Genomic DNA, 27588 nt, shown 5'->3' with positions numbered 1-27588 from the left:
CCGATGGATGGCAGGAGGAGGGACGCGAGAGAAGGGGAAGACCGGAGGAGCACGATAAAAGCTGAGAAATGACTGCGCCAAAAGGGCGAATAAAGATGAAACCGTAAACAAGTGTGTAAACATCATGTATCCTTCAGTCCGGTGTTTCAACACAGGATCGAGCGCATTGAGAAACACATGACAAACCTCCCCGATAAAGGTAACATTTTTGTTTCTATCGCACGCGCTTCACAAATAACAAATGTGTGGAATGTCATCTTTACCTTTATGTGCAAAAGAGAATATTAGGTTGTTTTTGTTGTGCCATTGCTTTATATTGCTCCATATTGTGTGTTCAAAAAGAATATATAACCATGTTTTCCTCTCCAGGCAACCACCTTTTCATTTATAATTTAATGCTACTGTAATTCAAAGATGTTGTATTCATGTATGCGTTATAGAAACAATATAGCTCATTAGAAACGTGGTGCATGCATTTCTAAGACGTGTGCTGTGAAAGAGAATGCACTTTTGCCTTTTGCTTTCTCAGCTATGGTGAGACCACATGTGCAATGCGCATCTTGACAGTGGAGTTGCGCATTGGTTGCAATGCGTCTTGTGCACGAGGAAGTGTCATACCACTGACCTCTTTGAAGCAGTAGTTCTCAATCACGTTTTTCCATTACTTTTTGCCTAATTTGGTTTTAAACCCCCCTGTTTTGATGCTTGGCACCACTGCGTTACATAATTCTCTTGTTTGTTGCTGTCCTATCTCAATGTCACCATGACCTAAGTGTGCTTTGTGCCACTGACAATATTCAGGAGGAGGGATTAATTGCTTCTCCTTGTCTTCTGACATTTTCATCAACACGCTATCCACTCTGGATTTGTCAGTGTGAGTAGGCACTTGTGGGAAGAACACCATGTCGTGTCCCGGAATGGGTACGCCGAGCGACCCCCTGTTGTCCAGTCACGAGGCGGGGAAGTTCGGGACAACCCAGGATGTCACTTGGAGGCCGACGCTGTCCAAGACATCCAGCTTCCCAACGTCCACCACACGGCACCTCAGTCACAGAGCAAACAACTTTCAAAGGCACCCAAAGCGCCGGAAACTGATCCGACCATCTCCACCTCCACCACCTAACACTCCATGTCCTCTGGAACAGCTGGATCTGAGCGAGCTGCCCCCAAGACGCACTTTCCCTGAGCTTCTGTTCAACGGGTGCATTTTGTTTGGTATCGAGTTCAGCTACGCGATGGAAACGGCATATGTCACACCTGTCCTTCTGCAAATGGGGCTGCCCGACCAGTTCTACAGTCTTGTATGGTTCATCAGTCCCATTTTAGGTAAATGCCGATTAACTGCCATGAACATTTTTTATTCTGTCATAATTTACTCACCTTCATGTGGTTCCAAACCTGTAAACCAGTTAAAGGAAAAGTTCACCCTAAAATGAAAATTCCTTCATCATTTACTCACACTCATGCCAGATGTTTATGATTTTTGTTATTCTGTAGAACACAAATGAAGATTTCTAGAGGAATATGTCCTCTCTGTAGGTCCATACAATGGAAGTGAATGGTGACCAAAGCTGTGAAGCTCAAAACGCACATTAAGGCAGTATAAAAGCAATCCATAAGACTCCGGTGGTTTATATGATAAGATAGATGTGGGTGAGAAACAGTTTCCATTTAAGTTCTTTTTTACTAGAAACTCTCCTCCCTGACCAGTAGGTGGCGATATGCACAAAGAATGAGAATCAACAAAAACAAAAGAAGAACTATGAGGAGAGAAGAGCACTTAGGAGGGCTGTTTGAAAGTGGAGATTTATAGTAAAAAAGGACTTAAATATGAATCTGTTTCTCACCCACACCTATAATATCTCTTCTGAAGACATGGATTACACCACTGGAGTCATATGGATTATTTTTATGCTGCCTTTATATGCGTTTTGAAGCTTCAAAGGTTTGGTCACTATTCACTTGCATTGTATGGACCTACAGAGCTGAAAAATTCTACTAAAAATCTTTGTATTCTGCAGAAGAAAGTCTCACATCTGGGATGGCATGAGGGTGAGAACACAATGACAGAATGTTCATTTTTGGGTGAACAATCCTTTTAAATGCTCTAAAACACAAATCTCTATCAAATATTCTCAGGATTCCTACTACAACCAATCCTTGGGGCATGGAGTGACAGGTGTACCTCTCACTTTGGCCGCAGGAGACCCTTTATCTTTGCTTTGGCGATAGGTAAGCAGTTCAGATATCGCAAGCCACACTAATTGCTCAGTCAATCATTTGTATGCTTGCTAGTGGTCTGCATTGGCCTTAAGAAATAAGTTATGTAGGTCTATACATTTTTTCATGAATTACAAACCTGAACCTGACCCAAAGCCTAAGTTACACTTGAAAAACTGACCCAAACCTCGTCAGGCTCTGGTCGGGTAGCAGACATCTAATTGCACTTATAGTTTTAAAAGTATGGACGTCATTTGCCAGACTAAAAGGTTTTACTACATTAGGTCGTCACAACAACAAAGTTGTAATATTGCTTATAACTTTACAGCGATAAGGTAAGTTTGCAATTTTATCACATTAAAATCATGTTCACACATGTCTTGTTGCTATACTTTTAAAACAGTTTAAAACGTTTATGGACTGACCCCATTCAATTCCATTGTATGTGCCTTTCTGTAACCCAGATTTTTGCTCTTATTTATTTTTTTATAAACAAGGTACTAGTCAATATTTTAATTTAAAATGTTTAAATGGTAATCGACATTATGCCACAAAATGCTGTCTATTTAGTTTAAACCCAGAACCTTCTTCTAAGTTTTACTTGTTATTTGTTTCGTAATTGGTTTAAAGCAGTTATCTGCATCTTGCATCCTGACTTGCAATAGATTGCACACTCCTAAATATTTGACCTGTACCTGTGGTGTTCTGTAGGGGCTCTGCTGGGTCTAACGCTTGTACTGAATGGAAGGGACATTGGATCAGCAGTGGCAGACACTACTGTCAATCACAAGTGGGGCATCGTGCTGACAGTGTGTGGTGTGGTTCTGATGGACTTCAGTGCGGACTCCGCTGATAACCCCAGTCATGCGTACATGATGGATGTGTGTAGCCCAGAGGACCAAGACCGAGGTCTAAATTTACACGCTCTTCTAGCAGGTTAGAATGAGACCTTGAGATTTACTGTTAATTACTCACTTAAGGGATAGTGCACTTAAAAATGAAAATTCTCTCATCATTACTCACTTTCATGCCATCCCAGATGTGTATGACTCGCTTTCTTCTGCAGAAAATAAGATTTTTAGAAGAATATCTCAGCTTTGTAGGTCCTCACAATACAATTGAATGGATGCCAGAACTTTGAAGCTCCAGAAAACATATACAGGCAGCAGAAAAAGTAATCTATATGACTCCAGTGGTTTAATCCATACCTTTAGTAATGATATGAAAGGGTTAAAAATAGATAAATATTTAAGATGTTAAAGTTGTTAAAGCTATATGTATGTAATTTCTGCAATACTAGTGTCACGATCCCCTGTTGTCTGCCCCGTGTTTTCACTTGTCAATTGTCATGCACTACACTTCCCATGATTCCCGGCCCTCATCACTGTGTTATTGTGCTCACCTGATTGTCATTTTGTCATCACCATATCTGTGTATTTAAACCCTGCTGTTTCTCCATTCCACTGTCGATCGTTGATGTTTGTGGATGCTTGTTTGTAGATGTTTGAACGTGTATGTTGATATTATCCGTGCTCTCCGTAAATGTTAATCCTGCCTGTGTACCTATTGGATGTCTTTCGTGTTTTTGTTTTATTTTCCCATCGTGGATATTTCCTTTGTTCCTGTTTTGTCTGTTTTCCCTTTGTTTAATAAAACCACCGCATTTAGATCCTCATCCCTCGTCTGCCTTCACCTACATTCGTAACAACTAGTGCCACAGAGAAGAATTTCAAAAAAATAAACTGTTTTCAAAACAGCTTTCTGAATACGCCCCCGTCTTCTGTTGGTCAAACAAAGACCGTCGCCAAATCACACCATTGGTTGATTAACGTTGTTGGGGCAGGTCTTAAGCGGCTCTTTCAAAACAAACACTGAAGTTTTGTTTCTGTAGTTCCACAGAGACAAAATCTTTACTATTTTGGAGAAAATTAACCTATGATTGACTTATAGTTGTCTCTGAATATTAAGCTGGGATAGAAGAATGTAATTTAACACTAACAAAGTTTCATACTTCAGTTTTAACTTAAGTTGTTTATTTAATTGTTAACTTCATAATCCTGCCAATATTTAAATGTGTTTCTTCAACTTCTGGCACACTCATGTCCCAGGGTTTGATTTTTTTAATTTAAATTTTTTCTCCCCAATTTGGAAGTCCTTGTGGTGGCGTAGTGACTCGCCTCAATCTAGGTGGTGGTGGATGAATCTCAGTTGCCTCTGTGTCTCCGTGCATCTTATCATGTGGCTTGTCGAGTGTGTTACCGCGGAGACATAGCGTGTGTGGAGGCTTCACGCTATTCTCCGCAGCATCCACGCACAACTCATCACGTACCCCACCGAGAGCGAGAACCACATTATATCGACCAAGAGGAGGTTACCCCATGTGACTCTACCCTCCCTAGCAACCGGGCCAATTTGGTTGCTTAGGAGACCTGGCTCGCCATGGATTCGAACTCGTGATTCCAGGGCGTCTTTACTCGCTGAGCTACCCAGGCCCCCCAAGGTTTAGTTTTAATAAAAACAGACAGATTTAAAAAAATTCTCATTAAGTCTCATTAAAACTGAATTGGAAACTTTTTAACAGGCCTTCATCATTTATTTATGGTACTTTATAATGCCGTTTATGCATAGATTTTACTGTTTTAGCCTTATCCCAGACCCAGACTTTCAATATTTAACAATGAAAATCTCTTATACAAATAAAAATTATTACATGTTTACAACATTGATAATCTAAACAAAAGTCCCCGAAGTTGAAGAAACACCCATTTATGGCTAATCAAATAACTGTTTCTTCTTTAATTTAACTCAGGTCTTGGAGGTGGTTTTGGCTACATTGTGGGTGGCATCAACTGGGACCAAACTGAGTTTGGAAAGTCGATGGGTGGCCAGCTCCGTGTCATATATCTGTTCACCAGCATCACTCTCGTCACCGCCACGGCCATGACCCTCACAAGTATACCTGAGCGACCTTTACCCAAGTTCCAGCCTCAACCGAGAAGTGCCCGAAACCTCAAGAGCCCCAATCTTCCTCTACCGCCCTCCCCACCCCCTCCGCCTGGAGCAGCAGCAGACGAAGATGACGAAGATGATGAGGACGCACTATACAGTAGCCAGTTCTCCTACTGCCGCCACCAGGATCCATTGGGTCGATCGAGCAGTGCCAATGCACGACTCTATGTGGGCCTTACCAGTCCCATTTCACCTCTGAGTCCTTTGACGCCCAAATATGGCAGCTTTATCAGTCGGGACAACTCGCTCACGGGCATCAATGAGTTTGCTTCCTCCTTGGGCACCTCTTACATAGACAGAGTGTTGATTGAATGCTACACCGGACAGCAGACTCCTCATTCATTAGAGCCAGAGGCAATGGCCCCACCTCTGCCGGCAGGGGACATGCCCCCTCCTCAAGGGCATCGACCAATTGAATCACTTAAAGTTGCACAGCAAAACAAACTCTCACAGCCTAATGGAGAGTTGTTAGCAACTGAAGAATTTCAAGCTAATGAGCAAAACCAAGCCATTGAACCTGCAGCCCAGCCAAATGAGGTTAAACAGGCTGCCTTGGTGGTGCAGCCAGACAGTACATCAGGGATACTGAAACGCCCCCACAGTCTGGCCTTAATGGAAGACCCATTAACTGACCCCAGTGGTGGCTTTGAGAATGGTCGGAGATGCACTGTCACCTTCAGTCAACAAGTGAGTCTAAAGGGTTTTGTGTATTGAAGAATTACATAAATATTAGGGCTTTCAATTGAACGTGTTAATTCAGAGTGATTAATTATATATATAAAAAACATGTTAAACAAATAATAACATAATATAATATCCAATCAAATGCTCTCTAGAGTGAGAATGCCCCTCCTCTTAATACAGCGCAACACTCAGGTTCCGAAATCCTATTCATTTTCTGCATAGAAATAATATATCTACCGTAATATGGAATATTCCTACCATTGGAAAAATTCAAGCTTTAAGTGCCACCTGTTTTCAGCAGGGGGCAGTAAAGTGAAACTCCAGCTGTGTAGACAACATGCAGTTATACAGAGAACAATCCACACTCAGGCTTGTTTGACATGAGAATGTGGGCTAATTCCATTCGAAAATGATCATCCCTATGCCCTACTTACTACAAAGGACAGAGCTTTTGATGTAGGCACTCTGAAGGGAGCATGACATTACAGTTTAATGTTGCTGTCTCTAAATGTCTTGTGACAGGGCCCTTTGTGAAAAAATTATCTTTCTTACTTTTAATTGTAACAACACTTTGAGTGGCGTCCCCTTCTCGAAGTGCCCTTCAAGGGCGCACAAATAGAGTTTGGAAAATGCCCTGTGTTCTTGCGTTCAAACACAGCTGGATGGAGCCAAAGACTTTCTAGCAAGTCCACTTTTGGCGAATTTTTGGAACGCTCTCAGGAGGTCATTTCCAGGCATGCCAGTGCAGCTCCTATTTACCTGAATGAAGAAAGATAAAAATAAAAAAAATTGTTTGTCAAGATTACGATCAAAGAACATATTTCAAATCAGCAATAAAATCTGGGATAATACAATACAATACTGATATCATAAATTGTGATTCTTTACCTCTTATTATGCAAAAATAAAGCTAATTTCCCAGCTAATGCGCATGTGCGTTCTAGAGTTGATTGACTGGTGATGTCTGTACCTAAATTGTAATTGGCTCTTTTAACTCTAAGGCAGGACTTCATTTGACTACATCCATTGATCGTTGGGTGCTAGAGCTCCTTGGTTGAGCGTTCCAGTTTCGCCCATTAATTTTAATAGGAGTGGCCCATCTCTGCTAAATAATCTCTGATGGAGCGCAATTCTGAATACAGGCATCTTTATTCAGAATGAAGAGGCATCAGAGTGCTTTTCTGAGTTTCAAACTATGTTTAACTTGATACAGCAACCTAAAAACAGTGTTCATGATGCGACGCAACCAAATCACTCAAAAAGTGTCCATCTGATGCATGTGGACAAATATCTGACACATTGATGAATTCAATTGCAAAAATGGATTGCTGTGGACTCTAGGCTTATGTTCAATAATATGAAATAAGTATATTGCCTTTTAAAGCTTCTTTACTCATCTGCCACAATAATGTAATGCATTTTAATTATCTGCATTATGATTTTTATATATAGATATTATATTTATAATAATTTAAATATAACTAATAATGTAAATTTTATCGGGGGCCTGGGTAGCTCAGTGAGTAAAAACACTGACTACCACCCCTGGAGTCGCGAGTTTGAATCCGGGGTGTGCTGAGTGATTCCAGCCACGTTTCCACGATTTTGATGAATTTGATTAATTAATTGCCATATCAATTAATTAAAGCTACACTATGTAAAAATGTTTAGAAATTAACAACATTTTATCAGTATACAAGTACACCAACAATCTGTCTTCCAAATCATGGTTTTGCCTTACCCCGATTCACTATTTTAAGCCTATATTAATTATTTATGTTTTAGAGCTGTTGGGACAGATTTGGTGGGAAATTGCATACTTCCGTCAGTCATTCGTGCATATTTACGTCATGTCCTTAACTAAAGAAAAGAAGGTCCAGCTATACAGCATGTTTGTATGTGCAGTGATACAGCAGATGTGGTAGTAGTTTGAAACTGAAAGCTTACAGCCACAACACATGAACGATATTGACCATGAATCATTAAAAAAGGCAACCCTCTGGGGTATCACCAGTTTCTCTTCTGTCACTCACTTGATGTTGTGTCAATGTAGTGACACTAGGGGCACTCTTTTTAGAGCCCTACTTGTGGACTTAGCCCTGTGGCTCACGAATTTGGCAGAGGAGTTCATAGCCAGACCCACTACGGGTGCTAATATGCCCTGTACTTGGATAGGTGCTCCACAGGTGCCGATTACTCTGGTAACCCCCTGTGATATGGTTTCTGCGGTACGGTCTCCCTGTCAGCAGACCCGCGTCTCCCTTGTGCAGAGCTCTCTCTGACCCAGTCGCTGTGTTTGTAGAGCTCCTCCCCTTCGAGGCAGGACCTACCACCGCGCCTCTTCCATGTATGGCTGGTGAGCCCATGTGTCGTATTGCCACATGTTGACCTCCACTTTTTGGCAGGATTTGGTCTCCTGTGGGTCTTTACCCCCTGAAAGAAGGAAAGGAAATGAACGGCTTCCCCGGTGCGTATAATAGCGTTAGATTGCCCCAGCCGAATCTAATACTCTGTGGAGAGAAAACATAGAGAGAAAAGGCCGCAGCTGGCACGGTCTGCTCCCATGCTAGTTACGTCGCTTCCCCCCTAAGGGATGTGGGGAACTACATTACATCTTTTGGTGCATTGAGGGAGGTTACTTGCAGTCTGATGCACCTGCTAATACGCACACAGCAGCTTGCTTGCACCTGCATCGGCAGTTCACGTAACACGGTTCAGCTGTTGTGGCGTTTTTCTATAGGGGCCTCTAGTGTCACTACATCAACAGAATGTCGAGTGAGTGACAGCAGGGAAACGTCTCGGTAACCTCCATTCCCTAATGGAATGAGACATTGTGTCCCTCTTGCCACAACGCTGTACTAGCCGCTGAAATGGCCGGGACCTTGTCTCGGCTCCTCAGCACAAAAGCTGAATGAGAGTGGGCATTCGCTCTCCTTTTATACCCTTATGTCTGGGGGAGTGGCATACAAATTCCATTCGCCAATTCCCATTGGCCTTTTCACAAAAATTTAGGTGTTTCGGGGCTCTCAAGCGTGACCCCTAGTGTCACTACATCAACACAACGTCTCGTTCCCTCCATCAGGGAACGGAGGTTACAATAGTAACCGAGACGTTTTCAAATCAGCTTGGCTTTTTCAGAGGTGGCGGCAGCTCTGAGATCGTAATGGATTTAAAACCGACCCATAGATGGCGTTTTACTTGCATCGACAGTTAAGATATTTTATTGGACCAATAGTTTTCCAGAAAGCTCTCTTAGCATCGTAGTTTGTTAGATAGCGTTAGCCACTCTAATGGGGCATTTTATTATGGATTGTGGTTTTGCAGTTCTTGATTTAATTTTCTAGGAAGGACAATGGAAAAATGTTAACTTGAAGCTGGTAACAATGCCAATCTCTAAACCAGTTACTACCTTGGTCTATTTGCCTGCTAGCTAAGTTATAATAGTTTCCAGCTTTTTACTTTCTCTGATATGACTAGCAATCTATCTCATCATTGCCTAACTTTTGTAACATTATTTATTTATAAACAATAAATATTTTTTTCAATAAGTCAAAACAACAGCGGAAGAAATGCTACTTGCCTACTAATAAGACATATTTTTCGGATATCCGTCTTTTTCGTCCTTTCGTTATTTATTTTTTTATTATTATTTTTGAGGGGAGAGGGGGAGTTTTGTTGTAGTTAGTGGCTTTCGCTCTGATAAGATGATCACCTGTAACCATGGTTACACTGGTACTCCTCAAACATTACAATCATCCGTGCAGAAGAGCAGAGCTGGAGCCCAGATAACGTAATTACCAAAACAGTGTTCCTCTGCAAGTAATTTGCAGTTCTATGCTTCAACCACCATTGAGTCAAAAATTACATAGCATAGGTTTAATTCGATTAAAACGTTTCATCGATTGACCCTAATAATTATATGAACTTTTGAGCTTAAATGTACTATTATGTGGCTTGGCAAATACATTGACAAGTTGTAAATAAGCCTATAGAGCGCAACAGTGCTTGCCTACTTTTTCATCTGCTTTGGTTCAGGAAGTATTTTTCCCATACATTTTTTTCCATAGGGATTCCTTGAAATCCTATATCAATTAGTTATAATTTCAAGCTGAATTTCAACATTTCAAACTTTAATTTGAAGCAAAAAATCATATAGGTAAAACAAGGCAAAAAGATGAAGGTATAAGATTGTGTTTTTATCGTCTTAAATGAGGGAAAGAACTACAATCCCATGAAGCACTGCAAATGATGTCACTGAATTAAAAAATTATGGAAAAATATAAAACTGTGTATTTTAATTTGTTGATTCTAATTTCACTGTCAAGTATTCAGATATATTCAAGTATATAATTAGTTTAAGAGTCTAGGGATACTGACACAATTGCGTCAGTTGCATTGCGTCATCGGCGGTCACTGCAGAGCTCTTTTCACGTGATTTGTTCACCATGGTTCTTTGATTGGTTGATCTTTCTCTGCTGAATCATGGGTAGTGTAGTTCTTCATCAGAAATTATTAAATATTATTAAATATTAATAAAAAAAAATTTTAAGACAAAATAATGTGGACTGCAGCATATACCATTAATTAACAACAGAAGCTTACGTTAGGTCTGTCTTTAAACGTTTAAAAGTTATTGTTAAAATGAAATTCAACTATAGAGAAAGTGAATGGGATTCTGGAACCCGACTGTTGTTCTGTATTCTAACTCTAGAGAGCATTTGATTGGACAAACCTTTGGACACTCCCATGAGTGCAAGATGAGTCATCAGTACTTTAGGTCCCTTATTATGCGTGTGTATTTTTGCTAAAGGTTCATTGTCAACTTTAAGGAGTACACTATAATATAGATGGTTTCAAAGCTGACAGATATAGACTATATCAAAAATGTAGTTCCATACCTGACTTTCTTTCTTAAGAGGAACACAGGAGAACATGTTCGGCAGAATGTTTAGTCTGAGCTACCATTCACTTTCTTGGCATATGTATTCAACACAATGAAAGTGAACAGTGACTGAGGTTAAAATCCTGCCTAACATGTTCTTTTGTGTTCTACGGAAGAAAGTCATGCAGGTTTGGAACAACATGAGAGAAATGTTGAGAGAATTTACATTTTTGGGTGAACTGTTCCTTTAAGTAGTGTGTTTTTAATGGACTGTTGGAGCTATGGCATGTTTTTTTTCCTCTTCTCTCGAGGTGGCGAATATATTGCTGAATGGAATGCGCTATGACAGTGACCTCAGTGGAAGCTGTGAAACTGTAGACAATCAAATGTCAATTAAGCTGCTCTGTACCGCCATCTACAGAATGCCTCCATGTTTACGAAGTCTGTGCACCAACCATTTCCTGGGTAATATAGGTTTTGAATTTCATTATCCTCCACTATATACAAAATGGCTGAAGCTCATGTGAACTTCCTTATGTTTTAGCAATAAGCATAGAAATATACTTACATAGTAAAGAAGGACTGTCTGATATAAAGGGTTAGTTTTATTAGCAAAAGAGCTGATAGTATTAACTGCTGAGACTGCAAAAAAGTAGAATAGGGTTGAATTAGCTAATGTATACCACCAACACTGCTTATTAACGCTACTTGCCCATCCAGACAACTCACCGTTAATATTGTTATTAGTAGAGATGCGCGTAAACTACTCTTATCTCTCCCGATCCAATTCCGATACCTAAACTCTCCGTATCGGCCAATCTCTCTCCCGAGCCGATACCAGAGTTGTATTTATCTTACTCAGATTAGAATATCGATACCTCACTGTGTGGAACTGATTGGTTGTACTCTTATATGTAAAGAAAAACAAACCTAATTTACTCATAGTTGCAAATATGCAATAATGCAGCCGCGAAATTAACAGAAAGAAGAAAAGAAGCCAGTTCTCTTTGCATATTTTTCCCCCCCAACTTCTGGACTATCTGTACTTAAAGGTATAGCTCCAAAAATCACATACACTCAGCATAAACGTCATCCATACGATACCAGCTGTTAAACTAATGACTTCTAAAGTGACATGATTGCTTTTGGCGCAAAAAGTTAAATATTTAAGTACTTTTTTAACTCTAGATCATGCTTCCGTTCTGCAGCGATAAGTGTGCGTGTGACACAGTCACGATTTTTTGAGCTTCAAAGAGAAATCACCATTCACTTGCATTTTAAGGACCAACAGAGCTAAAATATTTTTCTACTTTTCTTCAAATGTGTTCTGGTGAAGAAAGAAAGTCATAGACACCAGGGATATCAAGAGGGTGAGTAAATAATGAGAGAATTTTCATTTTTGAGTGAACTATCCCTTTAAATTGATTCAGATCTCTTTTTTGTTCACTTTAATTGTTATGGGATTCAAGTTCATTTTTCAATCACACAATTCGTTTTTGGAACCCTGTCAACTTAAATATCGCTGTAATTTGTAAACAAACAATAATACTAATAATAAATAGTAGTAGTAGTAATAGTACTATTAATTATTAACTTTTAGAATTTTATCATAAAAAAGTAATATATATTCAGTCGTGGCTTCTTAACTACAGTATAAAACCCTCTGGCATTTATTTTGGCAGAACACACCAGGAAGTCCTTTGATTGTGTGTATGTACAATAGCAAACTATTGCACATCTACATCTGGGATATTGTTCGCGTGTAGCGCTCATATATTGCGTGCCACTCGGCAGCGCATCACAAGCTCAGTGCATGCTATGAGTGTGTGTCAACAGAGCAGCGCTCATTCAGTGAAGCGTGCTGCGCATGCATATGCATATTTACTTATTAAATGCAGGCTTTTGCGATTCACAAAGCTTAGTTTGTCTTAAAGAGACTTTAAGATAATGCACAAGTCATATGGACTACTTTAATTACTGTTCTTTTATGTCATTTGTTAAGCTTGACAGTAAAAACCATGACTAACACAGGATCGTATTTGTATTGGGCTCTGCGGACTGATACCCAATTCGGTTAAAAACGTCAGTATCAGAGCCGATAACAATCCAGGTATTTAAGCAGTGCATCCCTAGTTTTTAGTGGTGCCGACTATAAGAGAGGTGTTATTTTTCTAGAAATATTTTCCTTGGGGGTGGACTCTTTGGTTTGGAGCAAAAAGCATCCATCCAAAACACCTTAAGGGCCCAGGTATACATCATTTTTCTGTGTTCCGTATCGGGTTGGCAGCATTCCCTTTCAAAGTATACTCTTTTGACCACAAACGAATACGAACGGGTTCGATGTATGCGCACTCAACTGCTTTGTGATACTCTTTTAGTACAGTCAACGACAGGTGCATGCGCCAACGATGAGTACAGATGAGGGCTGTCGACATGCCAAGAAAATCTGGGCCGCAGAGAGACAGTCCGCTCAGACTGTACTGATGACAAAATATGCGGCAATTATACTGTGCCCAGAGTGATCAGCAACGCGGACAAACTTCATAGCAACACACTAATGGTGTGTTCCAGACAACTCTGAATTTTCCCACCTCAGACTAAAAAAAAGACTGGAACAGTGCTCGTAGTCAAACTTTCGATTTGTGAAGTTGGGTGTGGCCCCGTACGCAGCGAGAAGTGCTAATTGACATAATTTCCAAAACGTAATAACGTGGTCTAAAAGTGTATTGATTTTGGGACAGTTTTGAAGTCGAAAAATTTAACGGGTGTATTCCCACCTCCGAATTCGTCTGTATCGTGGCATAAAAACACTCATAACACCTTAGCATCAGCATTGCAATTAGGGTCACAAACTATTGTGTATTAGATGGGGTGTCCCAAAATTTGGCCAACCGTGTAAATGAAATGTAAAAGTCTAGTGTTTATGAGAGTGTTCAAAGCTCAAAATATGTTGTTGTTTATCAGTTTTGACACAGCTGCTAATTAACCTGTTTGTTCCACATCTCCTCCAGGCTGGTTATCATTTGAAGGGATGCTGCTCTTCTACACTGACTTTATGGGGGAAGTGGTGTTTGGGGGAGACCCAAAAGCCCCCCATGATTCTGAGGCGTACCAGCTCTACAATGCTGGCATCAGTATGGGCTGCTGGGGGATGTGCATCTATGCATTCAGTGCTGCTTTTTATTCAGGTAAGAAAAGTGTGACCAATATTTCACGATTTTAACATGCACAAAGACTTTGAGTCAGGGGTCATCAACATGTCCATGGAAGGCCAAACGAGTCTGTTGCAAGACTAAACATTCACCCAACCTGTGTCAAAACATATTGGGAGAAAAAAATAATAATGTAAATAATAATAGTGAAAAGTGCACAAGTTCAATAAATGTCTGAATAGTTAATTATGAGAGAATTTTAGGGTTGTTATTAGGGTGAGTCGATACATTTTTGAAATCGTGATTAATCACAGAGTTTGAAAGTGCTGAAATTGTACTCTATACATTTATTTTCCTGTCAAAATACATTTTATTTCCTTCTTTGAAAAGAAAACAAAAACGTATGTAACAATAATGCCTTATTCAAATTTTCCGAACAGTATAATTTTCGGACTTCCCCAGTATAACAATAGAAATGCACTATAATAGCACCAATTCAAGTAACATGAAATGTTTCCCAAAGTTTAAGCGAAAGGTTAACTAATTGAAAGTACTAGTCCAGGAGTGCTCATTACGTCGATCGCGGTCGACTGGTCAGTCACAAGACAACCACTGGTCGATCTCGTGAACAGATCAAATGGTAAAGGGATTAGAGAGAGAAACTACTCAAATAAAGGAATTCTTAAAAATACATTTATATTTCCTTGTTTCGGCTCCCACACGGGTGGATTTCCAAATTGTAGGATAGCAGAAGACTCATTCGTATTTGTGAGGAAAGCTCTTCCTGATTGAGGTAGGTCTTTCATTTTTCCGACCAATCAGGTAGTGCTTTCCTGATAAATAATACTGAATCATCCAATCAGGTATCGCTTTCCACGTGAATGTAAATTACTCTTCCCCTGTCATCCTAGGATTCAAAAACTGTCTGGCAGACAGCTTATTTTTGTGTATGTTTAGTGCATGAGGACTTGCAGTGTCTGTGTCATTAATATTAACAACAATAAAAAGAAAACAGTTAATTGCTCTTGGCTGGATAATTTCAGTAGCTTTAAAATAAAATATGTCTGTATTATAATCATACAGTTAAGACATGCAATCCATGAGAATGTTTAAATGTTTTAGAAATGTTAAACACTGTTTTCTTAATTTTTTTCTTTGTTCTTATTTTATTAATGACTGTATTCTTGTCTTGAATAATTACTTGAACTTGAAACAATATTTACCCAGTATACAAATTAGTCAGTATTTGTTTTTGCATCGAGAATCAGTCAATTTCACTGGAATTGGTTCTGACTACTGAAATGTTGGTATCACGACAACACTGCCTACAATGTATATTTAAATTGTGCATGGTAGATAATCTTGCTGTAATAGCATTATGAAAAGTAGATCTCATGCCATGAAAGTGTGAGCACCCCTGTACTAGTCCTTCCATAGGTTGCATATTCATTGCAATGCGCATTAAATCTCTTAAAATCTCATTCTCCACAATATGAATCAATTGGCAGACTGTGGCTATCCACTTTGCTTCAGCAATCGTGAAGCCGCTTTCATGATTTCTGTCTGGGCTTCAACGCCAGCATCAAGCGCCGCTTTAAACACCACATGAAAAACGCTTGCAGACAATTTCAATCTCATTTAGCGTTTTCTTGATAGTTATGACCTGAAGTGCCTCTGTGGTAATTAAATAGTGGCCACAAAGTGCTTGATTTCTGTCACAAGTTCCACCTGGGCTTGTTTTGTACATTAAATTGCATTGAGCACTTTTTACCCTCGCCACGGGGGACACACCGCAAAGGTTCCGCCCTAGTCCAACCAGTGTTTAGAACTCCCATAGAGGTGAAAAGAGAATCGAATGTCAAATCGGTTAAACGTTATACGTATTAAAAGTTGTCAGATATGTTAACTTTTTAATTTTGAGAGCTCTATTTATTATTCAGGGAAGTTGCTTTAAATGTATTGACTTTAGCTTACTTGCGTAGCAAAATTCTCTTCAAACTGTTGCTTCGCCATGACAGTGGTTGACATGAATTTCCGCTATAGCGCCCCTAGTGGAAACATTGAGAATGCAAAGCGCACTTGTTGTGCGTTATGAATTGCGCTCTACTTGTGTATGTTTTGGCCTTTAGTTCACACTTCCAATCTGATCAATTGAAAACCTAAATGTTTTATGTGTCCATGATAACAAATTGCATTCTAAACCAAACGTCAGTCACATGTTGAAATAGTGATGTCCCGTTTGTCTTTATTTGTTTCATCTTTTTTCCTTCTCACAGCCATTCTTGAGAAATTGGAAGAGCGATTCTCTTTACGTACTCTGTATTTTTTTGCGTACCTGGCCTTTGGTTTGGGCACAGGGCTGGCTACGCTCTCCACCAACCTGTATGTGGTGCTGTCGCTTTGTGTTACCTATGGAGTTCTCTTCTCTTCTCTCTGCACGCTGCCTTACTCTCTGCTCTGTGAATACTACCAGAGCCCTCAGGTGAGAGGAAGGGAAAATTAAAATTCTGTCATCATGCTTGCTGAAGCCATATTCTAGCTTTGTTTGAGAAGCAGGCCAACATATATGTTGTTATTCCCAAAAAAACCTTGCCTTTTCCATGTGTTCCTCTGCAGTTCTGCGGCTCATCAGAGAATGGGACCAGGCGTGGTATGGGGGTGGACATCTCCCTTCTCAGCTGCCAGTACTTCCTGGCACAGATCCTGGTTTCAGTTGCGATGGGCCCACTGACATCGCTGGTTGGTGGGGCTCAGGGGGTGATGTACTTTGCGAGTCTGATGTCATTTGTGGGCTGCCTGTACTCCTCACTGTGTGTGGTGTACCAGCTGCCACCACCCGAGGGTGAGTCTCCTCAGAGTGAGACCCAGCCACTACTGGTGCACATTTAGATCTGTTCTCTTATGCTGTATTTAAGCTGTATCTGTTCTTATACAGAAAGGGTCCAAAATTCACACAAAAAATTGCCGGTGTTGAGTAAAAAACATAGCGCATGGTTTAATTGCGATGTAAGAATGATAGTTTCATGCTATCAATAAACCAACAACAAGTGCATTTACATGAACACAAATATTCTGATGGCTACAAACAAATCAGCTTTTTCAAAAATTCTGACAATGCAGAAGGCTTTTAGATTTGAAATCATTGGATTATTCTTTGCTTTTGACGTCAAAACGTTAACAGTCATGCGCACACCCCTTGCGCACATTTGATAAGGTGGTTAGAACACTGATAAAGGTGTTTACATGCAACGCAAAATCAGGGTACTTGGCAAAAATCTACCCATGCCGATTATTTTTTTGCTTAATACCTTCCCCAATAAAGCAAATTACATTACCTTATTAGCTGTCGTCTTATTGGTGTGAGGTCATGCGTGTAAACATGCTCATTGAGATTCAGATGAACAACTTTTATCCCATTGGATAATTTACCATTAGAAGTTTTAAGTATTTTTTGTTTTCTTGTCATAATATTAAGAACTCCACGTGAAGACAAGTTAAAAAAAAAAAAAAAAAACTTTTAACAAAAGTATGACGTTTTTGTTGTTACAATGATTCTTACTGGCAAGGGTGCAGTAACAGTGGAAAGATTAGGATGATTCTAAGGGCCCTTGAGAAACAGGGGGCCAGGCAGAGTCTTTTCTTGCATGATTTTGGGTTGAATGGCCGCATCGCACTGGTTAGTTAAAATGAAGACTGCCCTTACTTGATAATAAAAGATGATGTAGTGTGTGGAGTTCCCCTTTTTAAGACTTTTAAGCACTAAATGCGCTTTTCATCTGTGCGGCGTCATTAAACAGGCTTGACTAGTCTAGACAGCACTGTACAGTTAAAATGATCATTTTCTACTTTGAAGCACAACAGAGAATGTTAAACATCTCATAAGGCTAAACAGACCCGACATTCTTAACAGCACTAACAAGGAAAAGACAAAACATAATGTGTGCATCACCAAATTAATAAAAGGTATGATTTGAAAGAAATAGATTCATATTAAAACTATAAAAGGGGAAGGAAAAGTTACTTAGTTTTTATTATAACAAAGCAGTTTTAATTATTGATTTTAAATATGTTTAGGCTACTGCTTTTTTTCCTTACAGCGCGCCTGTTTACTAGTATATGACAAAATTATATGACAATATGTGGCAGAAAAACAGCTAATAATTCAAATAAGTTAACAACAACAAACAAACATATATACTGTACATAAAGTATAGGGTCCGAAAGTCTGAAACCTTGTTGAACATCTGGAATTGTAACTTTTTTTTTTCTCCATTTAAATCTGTAAATCAACAGTTTTATGGTTTTAGACAACAGTAGGCCACCAATCAAATGTAAGCAAATTTGTGAGATTTACCATGTTAACTCCTTATAGTTCACCCAAATATTTACATTTACTCTCCCTCATGCCATCCCAGATGTGTATGACTTGCTTTCTACTGCAGAACACAAAGATTGTTTACAAGAAAATCTCATCTCTGTAGGTCCATACAACTCAAAGTCAGCAAAAAAGTAACCCACACGACTCCAGTGGTTTAATCTGTGTCTTCTGAAGCGAATTGATTGGTGTGGGTGAGAAACGGATCAATATTTAAGTAAATTAATATTTAAGATTTACAGTAAAAAGGACTTTATTATTGATAAAAAGAACTTCAATACTGATCTGTTTCTCACCTACACCTATCATATTGCTTCTAAAGACATGGAGTTGTATGGATTACTTTTACAGTATACTGCTTTTATGAGGTTTTTAGAGCTTCTGAGTTCTGGTCACCATTCACTTGTATTGTATGGACCTACAGAGCTGAGATATTCTTCTAAAAATCATATGTTCTACAGAAGACAGAAAGTCATACACATCTTGGTTAGCATGAGGGTGAGTAAATGATGAGAGAATTACAATTTTTATGTGAACTATCCCTTTAAAAAAGATGCTCTTTGATTTGAGTGCATGCTTTCATTCAAGCAAACAGGGAGACACACCAGATACTAAGCATTTCTGAAATACATGTACATTTTTCGATTCAACTTGAAAACATTTTTGTGAAATTAGAAAATAAAACAAAACAGAAATTTCACACAGACTTTTGCATCCTACTGTATACATTAAATTAAACTATTTTCTCGATTAGCCAACCATTGGAAGATGTGGTAAAAAGTAAATTTTGGACCCTGTACACACACTCAAACAAACAGTTCAGACTCCTTTGACTTGCTTCAGATAAACCTTCCTCACTTTACACCCCACGTACTCAGTACTACTACTGGAGATGTGAGAGGGGGTAAAACCGCTGTGTTTTTATGACTTTGCATCCCACTCATACTGAACCCTTTGGCCTGCTGCAATGATGACTGCATGACAGCAAGCTTGTGTAAGAGACAGCGATGTGTACTTGTGATGCCTGACTAATATCATCTGGCTTGTACACATGTGAAATGTGTTTTTTACTGTTGATTCCTCATAAAGGAGAAAGACAAAACTGTTTATAGCTCTCCGAGGAGATGTTTTTGGTCAGCTAATTGTGAAATTGCTTTGCTTTTAATAGAAGTAAACCCCTCTCACATATCCAGAGCAAATGTATGCTGTATTCCTATAAAACATGTCAATGAACTGTTTGAAGATATCAGCGGTCAGAGTGTTTGCATGTAGTCACATTAATGCCTTACTTTAGGCCTCTGTTTCAAACTGTACAACAGTAAACAGAGAATGTGTTTAAGTGTGTGTCAATAGGTTCTTTGGTTTGTCTAATTTCTTTTTTAGAGCCTATTATTTGAGTACACTGGAAATATACACCGATCAGACACATTAAAACCACCTGCTTTATTGTGTAGGTCCACCGCGTGCCGCCAAATCAGCGCCAACTCGCATCTCAGATTATATTCTTCTCACTACATTTCCATCCACAGAACTGTCGCTCACTGGATGTTTTTTGTTTTTGGCACCATTCTGAGTAAATTCTAGACACTGTTGTGTGTGAAAATCCCAGGAGATCAGCAGTTACAGAAATACTCAAACCAGCCCATCTGGCACCAACAATAATCCATGCGATTATCAATCGTGAGGCTGCAGTGCATAAAATCAGGCAGATATGGGTCAGGAGCTTCAGATAATGTTCACATCAACCATCAGAATGAGGAAAAAAAATGTGATCTCAGTCATTTGGACTGTAACTGCTGATCTCCTGGGATTTTCTTTCACAACAGTATCTAGAGTTTACTCTGAATGGTGCCAAAAACAAAAAACGTCCAGTGAGTGACAGTTCTGTGGATGGAAACTCCTTGTTGATGAGAGAGGTCAACAGATAATTTCCAGACAGCTTTGAACTGACAAAGTCTACAGTAACTCAGATAACCACTCTGTATTAGTCTGGTGAGAAGAATATCATCTCAGAATGCTGTTTTGGCAGCACAAGGGGGGACCTACACAATATTAGGCAGGTGGTTTTAATGTTGTGGCTGATCAGTGTACACATGCACACACTTTACAGATAAAAATATAATCTTTTGCATGTTTGCCATACTGTTACATGGCTCGACACTGGTGACATATTTGTAAGAAAAACATAAATCACTCATTTATGATTCCCCGTTACTGAGCCATGTCATGGAACGCATGCTCTCACGCCTGCTTCTCTGTGGTCTGGCATGATAGTTGCAATGTCGTTCTTGTCATTATCAGGCATTGCGGACGTAGAGGCGAGGGTATGAGTGACCGCATTATGGAAAACAGATGTCCAGTGCGGAAGAACAAGTCAAACGTATGGTTTGGCGACAAGCAACAAATCTGGACAACAAATACGGACTCTCCATCAGAGCCCTGAGAATTGTGCGCCTGTATTGCCAAGCATAGATTTTGTTTATTTATTTGTATGTTTTGTTTGTCTGAACACCTCTATGGGGTGACGTTTTAAGCTTTGCAATACATGCAGCACAAACCATCAAACTTTTAAACACTCATTCACCAGCTCTAACTAATAAAGAACTGAATTAGACACTCATTTTCCTGTGTAATTTCATGAGCATGGACAGATATGAAATAAGTATGTAAAGAAGTTGCATCGATCAGGAAACTGCTCTAAGAATTAAATTGTCACAGGACGAAGGTTTTGGCTGTTCTGATTTAATTATGACCCGCAACCTTTATAAAGATTGAGCCACCAGGAGGCATAGTAACATCACAAACTCATGCCCAATTTTATTCTAAATACAGCCAGACTTTTTTTTATCCAAGAAAAGCTACTTTTAGTTAGATTTGAGGTCACTGCTCACAAATACCTTTCCCAAAGGAAATGGGGGAGGTGGGGTTTCACGTTACAGACTATGCACATGTTCAATCTTGTTTCAAGCAGCTCCAAAAAATGTTTACAACCCACAATGGAATGTGTAAAAACAAACGTATGACACTCTTTTAAAAAGACAAGACTGGTTTTATTTATAATCCTGAACCAAACTATACAAAGCAGTGGTCAAAAAGGAACCAAAACACATTTATAAAAAAAAAAAAGAATTTGCTTTAAGGACTGTAAGAACACCAGTACTAGCATACGGTTCTGTTATAGATTATCATTCTGCACTTCCCATATAAAACACAATGATAAAACAAAAAACCCCAAAACTGTACATAAGGATAGAACGATACAATCCTTTTCAATGCATGTGGAACAAAAGACCAAAACGATTTAAAAAGGGGTTAATTAACATGTTATAGAAGCCAGTCAGAGAAAGGAAACCCTCACATTCGTATGAACCATCTGTTCTGTTAACTGATCTGCCAAAGCAAGGGATTCAATACTAGCAGCACAATCAGGTGAAACATTGTCTATTAGCCCCTGCTTAAAACTCATCTTTGGTCTTTGGTGGATAAGAAATGTCACCCATGAAAATGACAAAACTTTAGACTTTCAGTTGCTTGCGTGTACATGAGCTGGTCAAATATAACAGAGTAGAATGTGTGCTTGTTAAGACTTGAGCTTCAAATAAACTTTTCAACATTTCTTCTAATACAGGCTCCTAAAACTTTTGGTCCTACACCAATAAATAAGATCTTCCAAAAGGGGACGGGGTCGTGATGTTACGGGCCTCAGTGCAATATAAAGGTCTTGTAATGGCAGAATAATATCTGAAATATACAGAAAAGCACAAACTCTACTAGGTCAGACCAACCAACTGAAGAGCAATGAGAAATTAAGCTTTGACTTCAGCCTCTGTGGAGTCTCCGTTCTCCTCTGTCTTCTGTTTCTTTGTTTCGACTGCCTCCTAAAGGAAAGAGCAAAGATCAGACAAGGGAAAGATGCCGGAAATTGTTGTGTTTGTGACCGTAACATGGTTATTTGTTTAGCTTTTTCAAATTCAGTAATAGTTTAATACTACTTTCATTGAAATTACTCTTATTTAGTTCATTTAGGACTTATTTATTGCATGAACATTTCTAATTCATTTGCAAATATATTGTAGTTCAGTTTTAGTAATTAATCAGTTAAGGATTCACCAGAACATTTCCAGAATTGTTTTAATCCAAAATGAATTTTGCATGACATCATTTGCATTTTTAACATGATCATTTTCAGTCTGCGTCATATTCTATATTCAGGGTCCCCACCATTTTTTTTACCAAGTAATTTCTATATTTTCATGATTTTTTCACTATTTTCTCAGTTGTTTGGCTTACTGGATAACGATTTTTTAAAATCATTTAAAGTGATTGCACTCACAAAGAGCAATATCAAAAAATTATATTCACTATTGAAATTTGGGCAACTTTTTTAATATTTAACCAATTTCAATGACTTTTCTAGGCTGTTAAATCCCCAAAGTAATACTCCCTGATTTTAAGGTTTCCCATGACCACGCATATTAAAAAAACAACTTTTATTTTTGTTGCTTTTCTTTAGTTTTCAGTTAATCTACTTTATTTGATTTAATTTAATGAAATTGTTTTTGGAATCAGTTTCGATGTAATTTTAATATATAGTTTTTAAAGATTAAAACATTATTTTCCACTAAAGCTAAGCAGGGTTGAGCCTGGTCAGTACCTGGATAGGAGACCTGGGGAAAACTAAGGTTGCTGATGGAAGAGGTATGAGGGAGGCCAGCAGGGGGTGCTCACCCTGCTGTCTGTGTGGGTCCCAAAAAATAAATAAAGCACCGTCTTTTGGATGAGAAGTAGAACCGAGGTCCTGACTCTCTGTGATCATTAAAAATCCCAAGACACTTCTAGAAAAGAGTAGGGGTGTAACACTGGTGTCCTGGCCAAATTCCCCCATTGGCCCTTATCTAGCATGGCCCCCTAACAATCCCCATCCCTGAATTGGCTACATCACTCTACTCTCTCCTCTCCACCAATAGCTGGTGTGTTACGAGCGTACTGGTGCACTATGGTTGCCATTGCCTCATCCAGGTGGATGCTACACACTGGTGGTGGGTGAGGAGATTCCCCCTATATTATGTAAAGCACTTTGAGTGCCTAGAAAAGCGCTATATAAATGTAAGGAATTATTATTATTATTACTATAGAACTTAAACCTGAAACCCAAACCCACCTCCTCTTCTGCTGGACGTTTTACAGGATGTTCATTTGCCTCTTCCTCAGCACCATTCTCCTCCTCCTCCTCCTTTTCCACTCCTACTGTTAAACAAGCCAAAAATATTTTTCAGTAAAGACCCCTTAAAGGAAAATTATGTTATAGCGTAAAAGGCCAGCAAGTCAACATTAAACTCACCCTCCTCATCCTTTCCACCTTCTTTGTCATCATGGGTTTTTTCTTCATGTGCAGCACCATTAGTCTACAGAGAAAATTCTGTTAGTGAAACAGTTTACCGATACCAAATCTGTGTAGTCACTAGAGGAGTTTGGGATTTATTAATAATTCAAGTCAGTTTAGTTATTAAGTGTCATTACATAAATTCCCAAAGTTAATGGGAGGGACAGTTTTGTTAATATCTCTTTCAGGGCCATGTGCGGCCTGGATTGTAAGAAATGTATCCGAATGTGCCTCCTCAATGCTGTCTTGATGTAAATTACATCTGTGTCAGCTTTAAAACCTTAAACAAAGAGCAGCACGTTGAATGAGGGGGGAGGGGGCCTCCAAAACCTGTGCAATGAGCTGGTACTCGGGACAAAAGCCACAAGGCCTGCTGGGAAATACTTAAAGCTTGCTCACTGTTCCATTTCCATTGGCAGGTGCTTCTTCGCTGCCGTTTTCCTTCGCAGCCTCCTCTGTCTCTTCAACTACCTCTTTCTTTTCTTTCAGTTCCTGCAAAGCAAAAGTTCATCTGTTAATAAATACACCCCCTCTGACTTCAAAAACAATGCAGTGTGGGCTTATTGCACTCGGATGGCTCTACTATAGATTTTCCATGTTAGTAAAGGGGAAAGTTTGTTTCCTTGAGTTTATTCCCCACCCTCCCACACAGATGAACCACAGACCACACACACCAGCTGGCTCACAGCCTATTAAAATAAATGAAATGGCAACCAACACCAGGGGCAGATGTAGCGCTGTGAAAACCAACTATTTAGGTCAGGTTGGCTCTATAAACAAACTAAAGGTTACTTTTGTACAGCATGCATTTTTATATACATATATATATATAGAGAGAGAGAGAGTAGGAACAGTGATATTTTTATATCACTGCCCCAGATATAACAAGTCTATTAATTCGTACACTTTTACATGTAACAAATCTTTAAAATATTGTTACGTACGTTACGTACATTACATGCTTTATTTTATTTATGTAGTGAAATATATATATATATATATATATATATATATATATATATATATACACCGAAGGTCACGTTAATTCACATTCACTCGTTCGTGAATTCAATCTATTGTTCGGGCACACACGTAGAGGTCACTTGAGGTTATTTTGCGCCTCCTTGCCCGTCGCCCCTTTTCTTTCCCTGGAAGGATCGTGCACGCGCATGCGAGTTCATGCTTCGAGATGGAAACAAAAGGAGGAAGAACGCGCGAGCGCGCTCCGAGACAACGTGCACGGAGGAGAGACCGAGGGGGCGGGAGGCGCGAACACTTTACAGCACGCGGCGGCGATATTCCCGCCTATTCGTGAGGCGAAAATCAAGAGTCTGACTTTATATACACACAAAAAAAGGACGTAAGAAAAAACGGCAAATGGTTTTCATTTTCACTCCCATCCTGAGACCATTTGCTTAACAATTGTGGAAACAAATGTCAAATTTAGACTTGAGGTTTTTTTTTTGACATTTATTTAATATTTTATTTTTTCTGAGGGAAACGTTCGTGTTCATAACGGGTTTTCCTGCAATTGCCCGTGTTTAAAGAAATGTATTTAAAAAAATTATTACGCACTTTTACTCGTACATGCTTCAAAAATATATACGATATCATTTCTAACCGACTGGTCGCTAAGACACACAATTTCTTCGAATATAAATATAATTTTCAGTCAAACTTACCTTTGCGGTGATCTCGGTGGTGGTGGTCGTATCAACTGCGGTATCAGCCATGGTGGTTTATAGAGATATTCTAAAGAAAATTGCCTGAAGTATGGCGAATGTGCGGAGAGAGGTGGGATGAGGTAGGAGACGGTCGGACGTCAGGAGGAAGAGTGAATCAAATCTGCCTGAACCTGAGAACTGAAAGGCGCGTTGAGCGCAGCGGCAACCTCACCGACACCTGATTGGACAGGCGTATAATAAGGTCAGTCCTTCCGTAGAGTTGATTGGTGAAGCCACTGTCAAAAGTCCCGCCCCTTTGCCCGTCCCACTTTTAATGTGCCCTTCCTTTTCTATTGGTGGAAAATTTGGTTTTACCTTTTACCCGGTCGTTAAAAAATAATGTTAATGAGTTGAAGTGGTCGCTTTTTTTCCAAGCGATTCTGGTAATATCAGTCTACATTCTAATACATCATACTTTGTCTTCAATCTTTATTTTAGGGAGGAATAAAATTTTACATGAATACAAATTTGCTCTTGCTCTTTGTGAACAATTAATATCTTACACAACAATTGCATTAATATTCATATATGTTTCATTAATATTTTAGATATTGTTAATTCATATGCAGGTTGATATTTATATATATATATATATATATATATATATATATATATATATATATATATATATATATATATATATATAATTTGTACTAATAAAACATTCAAGTCAAGGACAATGAATATGCATTTTTCTAGTTATTCCATGCTGTAAAATGTTTAATATGCATGGACATTGGTCAAAATGTGTGGGAACCCTAAATATGTACATTCAGTTTTTGTACAGTTAGTTTTTTCTTTTCACCTCACCACCATATTTAGATGAAATCTTTTGTGATTTCTTTTGTCTTTTTTATAAGAAACAAAAAAGCAAAACAATTGGTTTACAGACTGCTTGTTTTTTTTTTGATCACCACTATTTTCTGTTTTGAAATTGTTCAAGTCTTTTTCTGTTTGCTTTAAACTTTCATTTGACCTAATCTCTATATCTCCTGATAGCTGTTTTGTGTGGTTGGTGACCTGCCTCCAAGCTTGCATAGATGAATTCAAGCTTCTTAGGAGGCTTTGTTTACAGCCATGGTTTCATTAGCATGTTGTATTCAGATGCCATTATGTGCCAGATGCACCAGACAAACCAGGCAGCTGATTCATTCATAATGAGAAGTCACACTAAGATACTAGCACGGCTATGTGGAACATCTCGGCACAAATAACCAACTGATTTATGGCTTAAGAGATAAGCCACACAGTGATTCAGCTTGTCTGTTGGAGGGAACGTAGCCTACCTGTTGCACAAGGAACATATTATACTGTTGCAGTTAACAATGTTTAGTTCCCTCTTTCAAGGGGTCATATGAGTCAAACCTTGCTTTCTGTCTGTAAGTCCACAAAAATGGGAAAGTCTCACATAAGATGTAGGCTACTCTTGTAAACAAGGCTAATTTCCTCAATACAGGATACAACTGAGTTCTTCAGACATGCTAAATTTAAAATGTCCCAGGAGTTGAACTTTGATGTTTTATCTTTTGCATGCACAGATATAATAAAGCCCCTCCTCCATCTGAGCCTCATCAGATCTGTCATACTGTGGTAACAAAGCCCTCTTGGTGGTCACAGATGGTATGGGTCTATGGCATGCTCTCTGAGGGTTCAGCTTTAGTCTTTGTTTTATCAGATGGAGTATTATGCTGGACTAGACCAGGGATCTAAAACATTTGATGTCAATTTAAATGAGAAGCTGAAAAAAGTAATTGAGAGACTGAGATTTAAGTTTGCAAACACATGCACAAACCATCTAAAGTCTTTAAAGTTATCTTTGAATTCATGCATTTCTTTCTTTCACACAAAGCCATCCTATGCCTTTAAAATACTTGGAATATATTGGATGAGTTGTATGGACTACTTTAATTTACATTTAGGGCTGTCAATCAATTAAAAAGTTAAATTGAAGTTATAACCGGGGGTGGCTGTGGCTCAGGTGGTAGAGTGGGTTGGCCACTAATCGCAGGGTTGGTGGTTCGATTCCCGGACCACATGACTCAACATGCCGAAATGTCCTTGGGCAAGACACTGAACCCAGGCTAGCACTTTTCATGGCAGCTCTGCCATCATTGGTGTGTGAATGTGTGTGTGTGAATGGCTGAATGAGACGCAGTGTA

The 27588-nt window shown here is 39.1% G+C and overlaps 2 protein-coding genes across 4 annotated transcripts; one reads left to right on the top strand and one right to left on the bottom strand.

Annotated features, from left to right (window-relative positions):
• The first annotated feature begins 48 nt into the window (after positions 1-48).
• On the top strand, positions 49-20902 carry LOC127632379 (proton-associated sugar transporter A-like). 2 transcript variants are annotated; one of them, XM_052110935.1, is made up of 10 exons: positions 49-199; positions 874-1326; positions 2140-2232; positions 2932-3156; positions 5030-5916; positions 11107-11260; positions 13807-13983; positions 16224-16429; positions 16564-16789; positions 20624-20902. In XM_052110935.1, exons 2-10 carry the CDS (start codon positions 903-905, stop codon positions 20650-20652), a joined length of 2421 nt encoding a protein of 806 aa, XP_051966895.1. In that variant the 5' UTR covers positions 49-199; positions 874-902; the 3' UTR covers positions 20653-20902. The 2 variants fall into 2 exon arrangements, with proteins under 2 accessions (XP_051966895.1, XP_051966894.1); XM_052110934.1 differs by lacking the exon at positions 20624-20902 and having other exon boundaries at positions 16564-16836.
• A 462-nt stretch (positions 20903-21364) lies between these two features.
• On the bottom strand, positions 21365-25553 carry LOC127632385 (prothymosin alpha-like). 2 transcript variants are annotated; one of them, XM_052110947.1, is made up of 5 exons: positions 25388-25553; positions 24105-24197; positions 23664-23727; positions 23484-23569; positions 21365-22200 (listed from the first exon to the last, which is right to left on the bottom strand). In XM_052110947.1, exons 1-5 carry the CDS (start codon positions 25436-25438, stop codon positions 22129-22131), a joined length of 366 nt encoding a protein of 121 aa, XP_051966907.1. In that variant the 5' UTR covers positions 25439-25553; the 3' UTR covers positions 21365-22128. The 2 variants fall into 2 exon arrangements, with proteins under 2 accessions (XP_051966907.1, XP_051966908.1); XM_052110948.1 differs by having other exon boundaries at positions 21366-22200; positions 23484-23566.
• Between the last annotated feature and the right edge of the window lie 2035 nt (positions 25554-27588).

This window comes from Xyrauchen texanus, chromosome 39, assembly GCF_025860055.1.
Source record: "Xyrauchen texanus isolate HMW12.3.18 chromosome 39, RBS_HiC_50CHRs, whole genome shotgun sequence".
Taxonomy (NCBI): domain Eukaryota; kingdom Metazoa; phylum Chordata; class Actinopteri; order Cypriniformes; family Catostomidae; genus Xyrauchen; species Xyrauchen texanus.
Note: the sequence above shows the minus strand (reverse complement) of the source record. Positions and strands in the feature narration are given on the sequence as shown.

What these genes read in the sequence shown, in the direction of transcription:
- LOC127632379 (XM_052110934.1), top strand. Translation starts at nt 903, where the DNA reads ATGTCGTGTCCCGGAATGGGTACGCCGAGCGACCCCCTGTTGTCCAGT. An exon ending in TATCTTTGCTTTGGCGATAG is followed by an intron (nt 2,233 to 2,931) that starts GTAAGCAGTTCA and finishes GGTGTTCTGTAG; the next exon opens with GGGCTCTGCTGGGTCTAACG. An exon ending in CTGTCACCTTCAGTCAACAA is followed by an intron (nt 5,917 to 11,106) that starts GTGAGTCTAAAG and finishes TCTTCTCTCGAG; the next exon opens with GTGGCGAATATATTGCTGAA.
- LOC127632385 (XM_052110947.1), bottom strand. Translation starts at nt 25,438, where the DNA reads ATGGCTGATACCGCAGTTGATACGACCACCACCACCGAGATCACCGCA. An exon ending in CCACCGAGATCACCGCAAAG is followed by an intron (nt 24,198 to 25,387) that starts GTAAGTTTGACT and finishes TTTGCTTTGCAG; the next exon opens with GAACTGAAAGAAAAGAAAGA. An exon ending in AGGTGGAAAGGATGAGGAGG is followed by an intron (nt 23,570 to 23,663) that starts GTGAGTTTAATG and finishes CTTGTTTAACAG; the next exon opens with TAGGAGTGGAAAAGGAGGAG.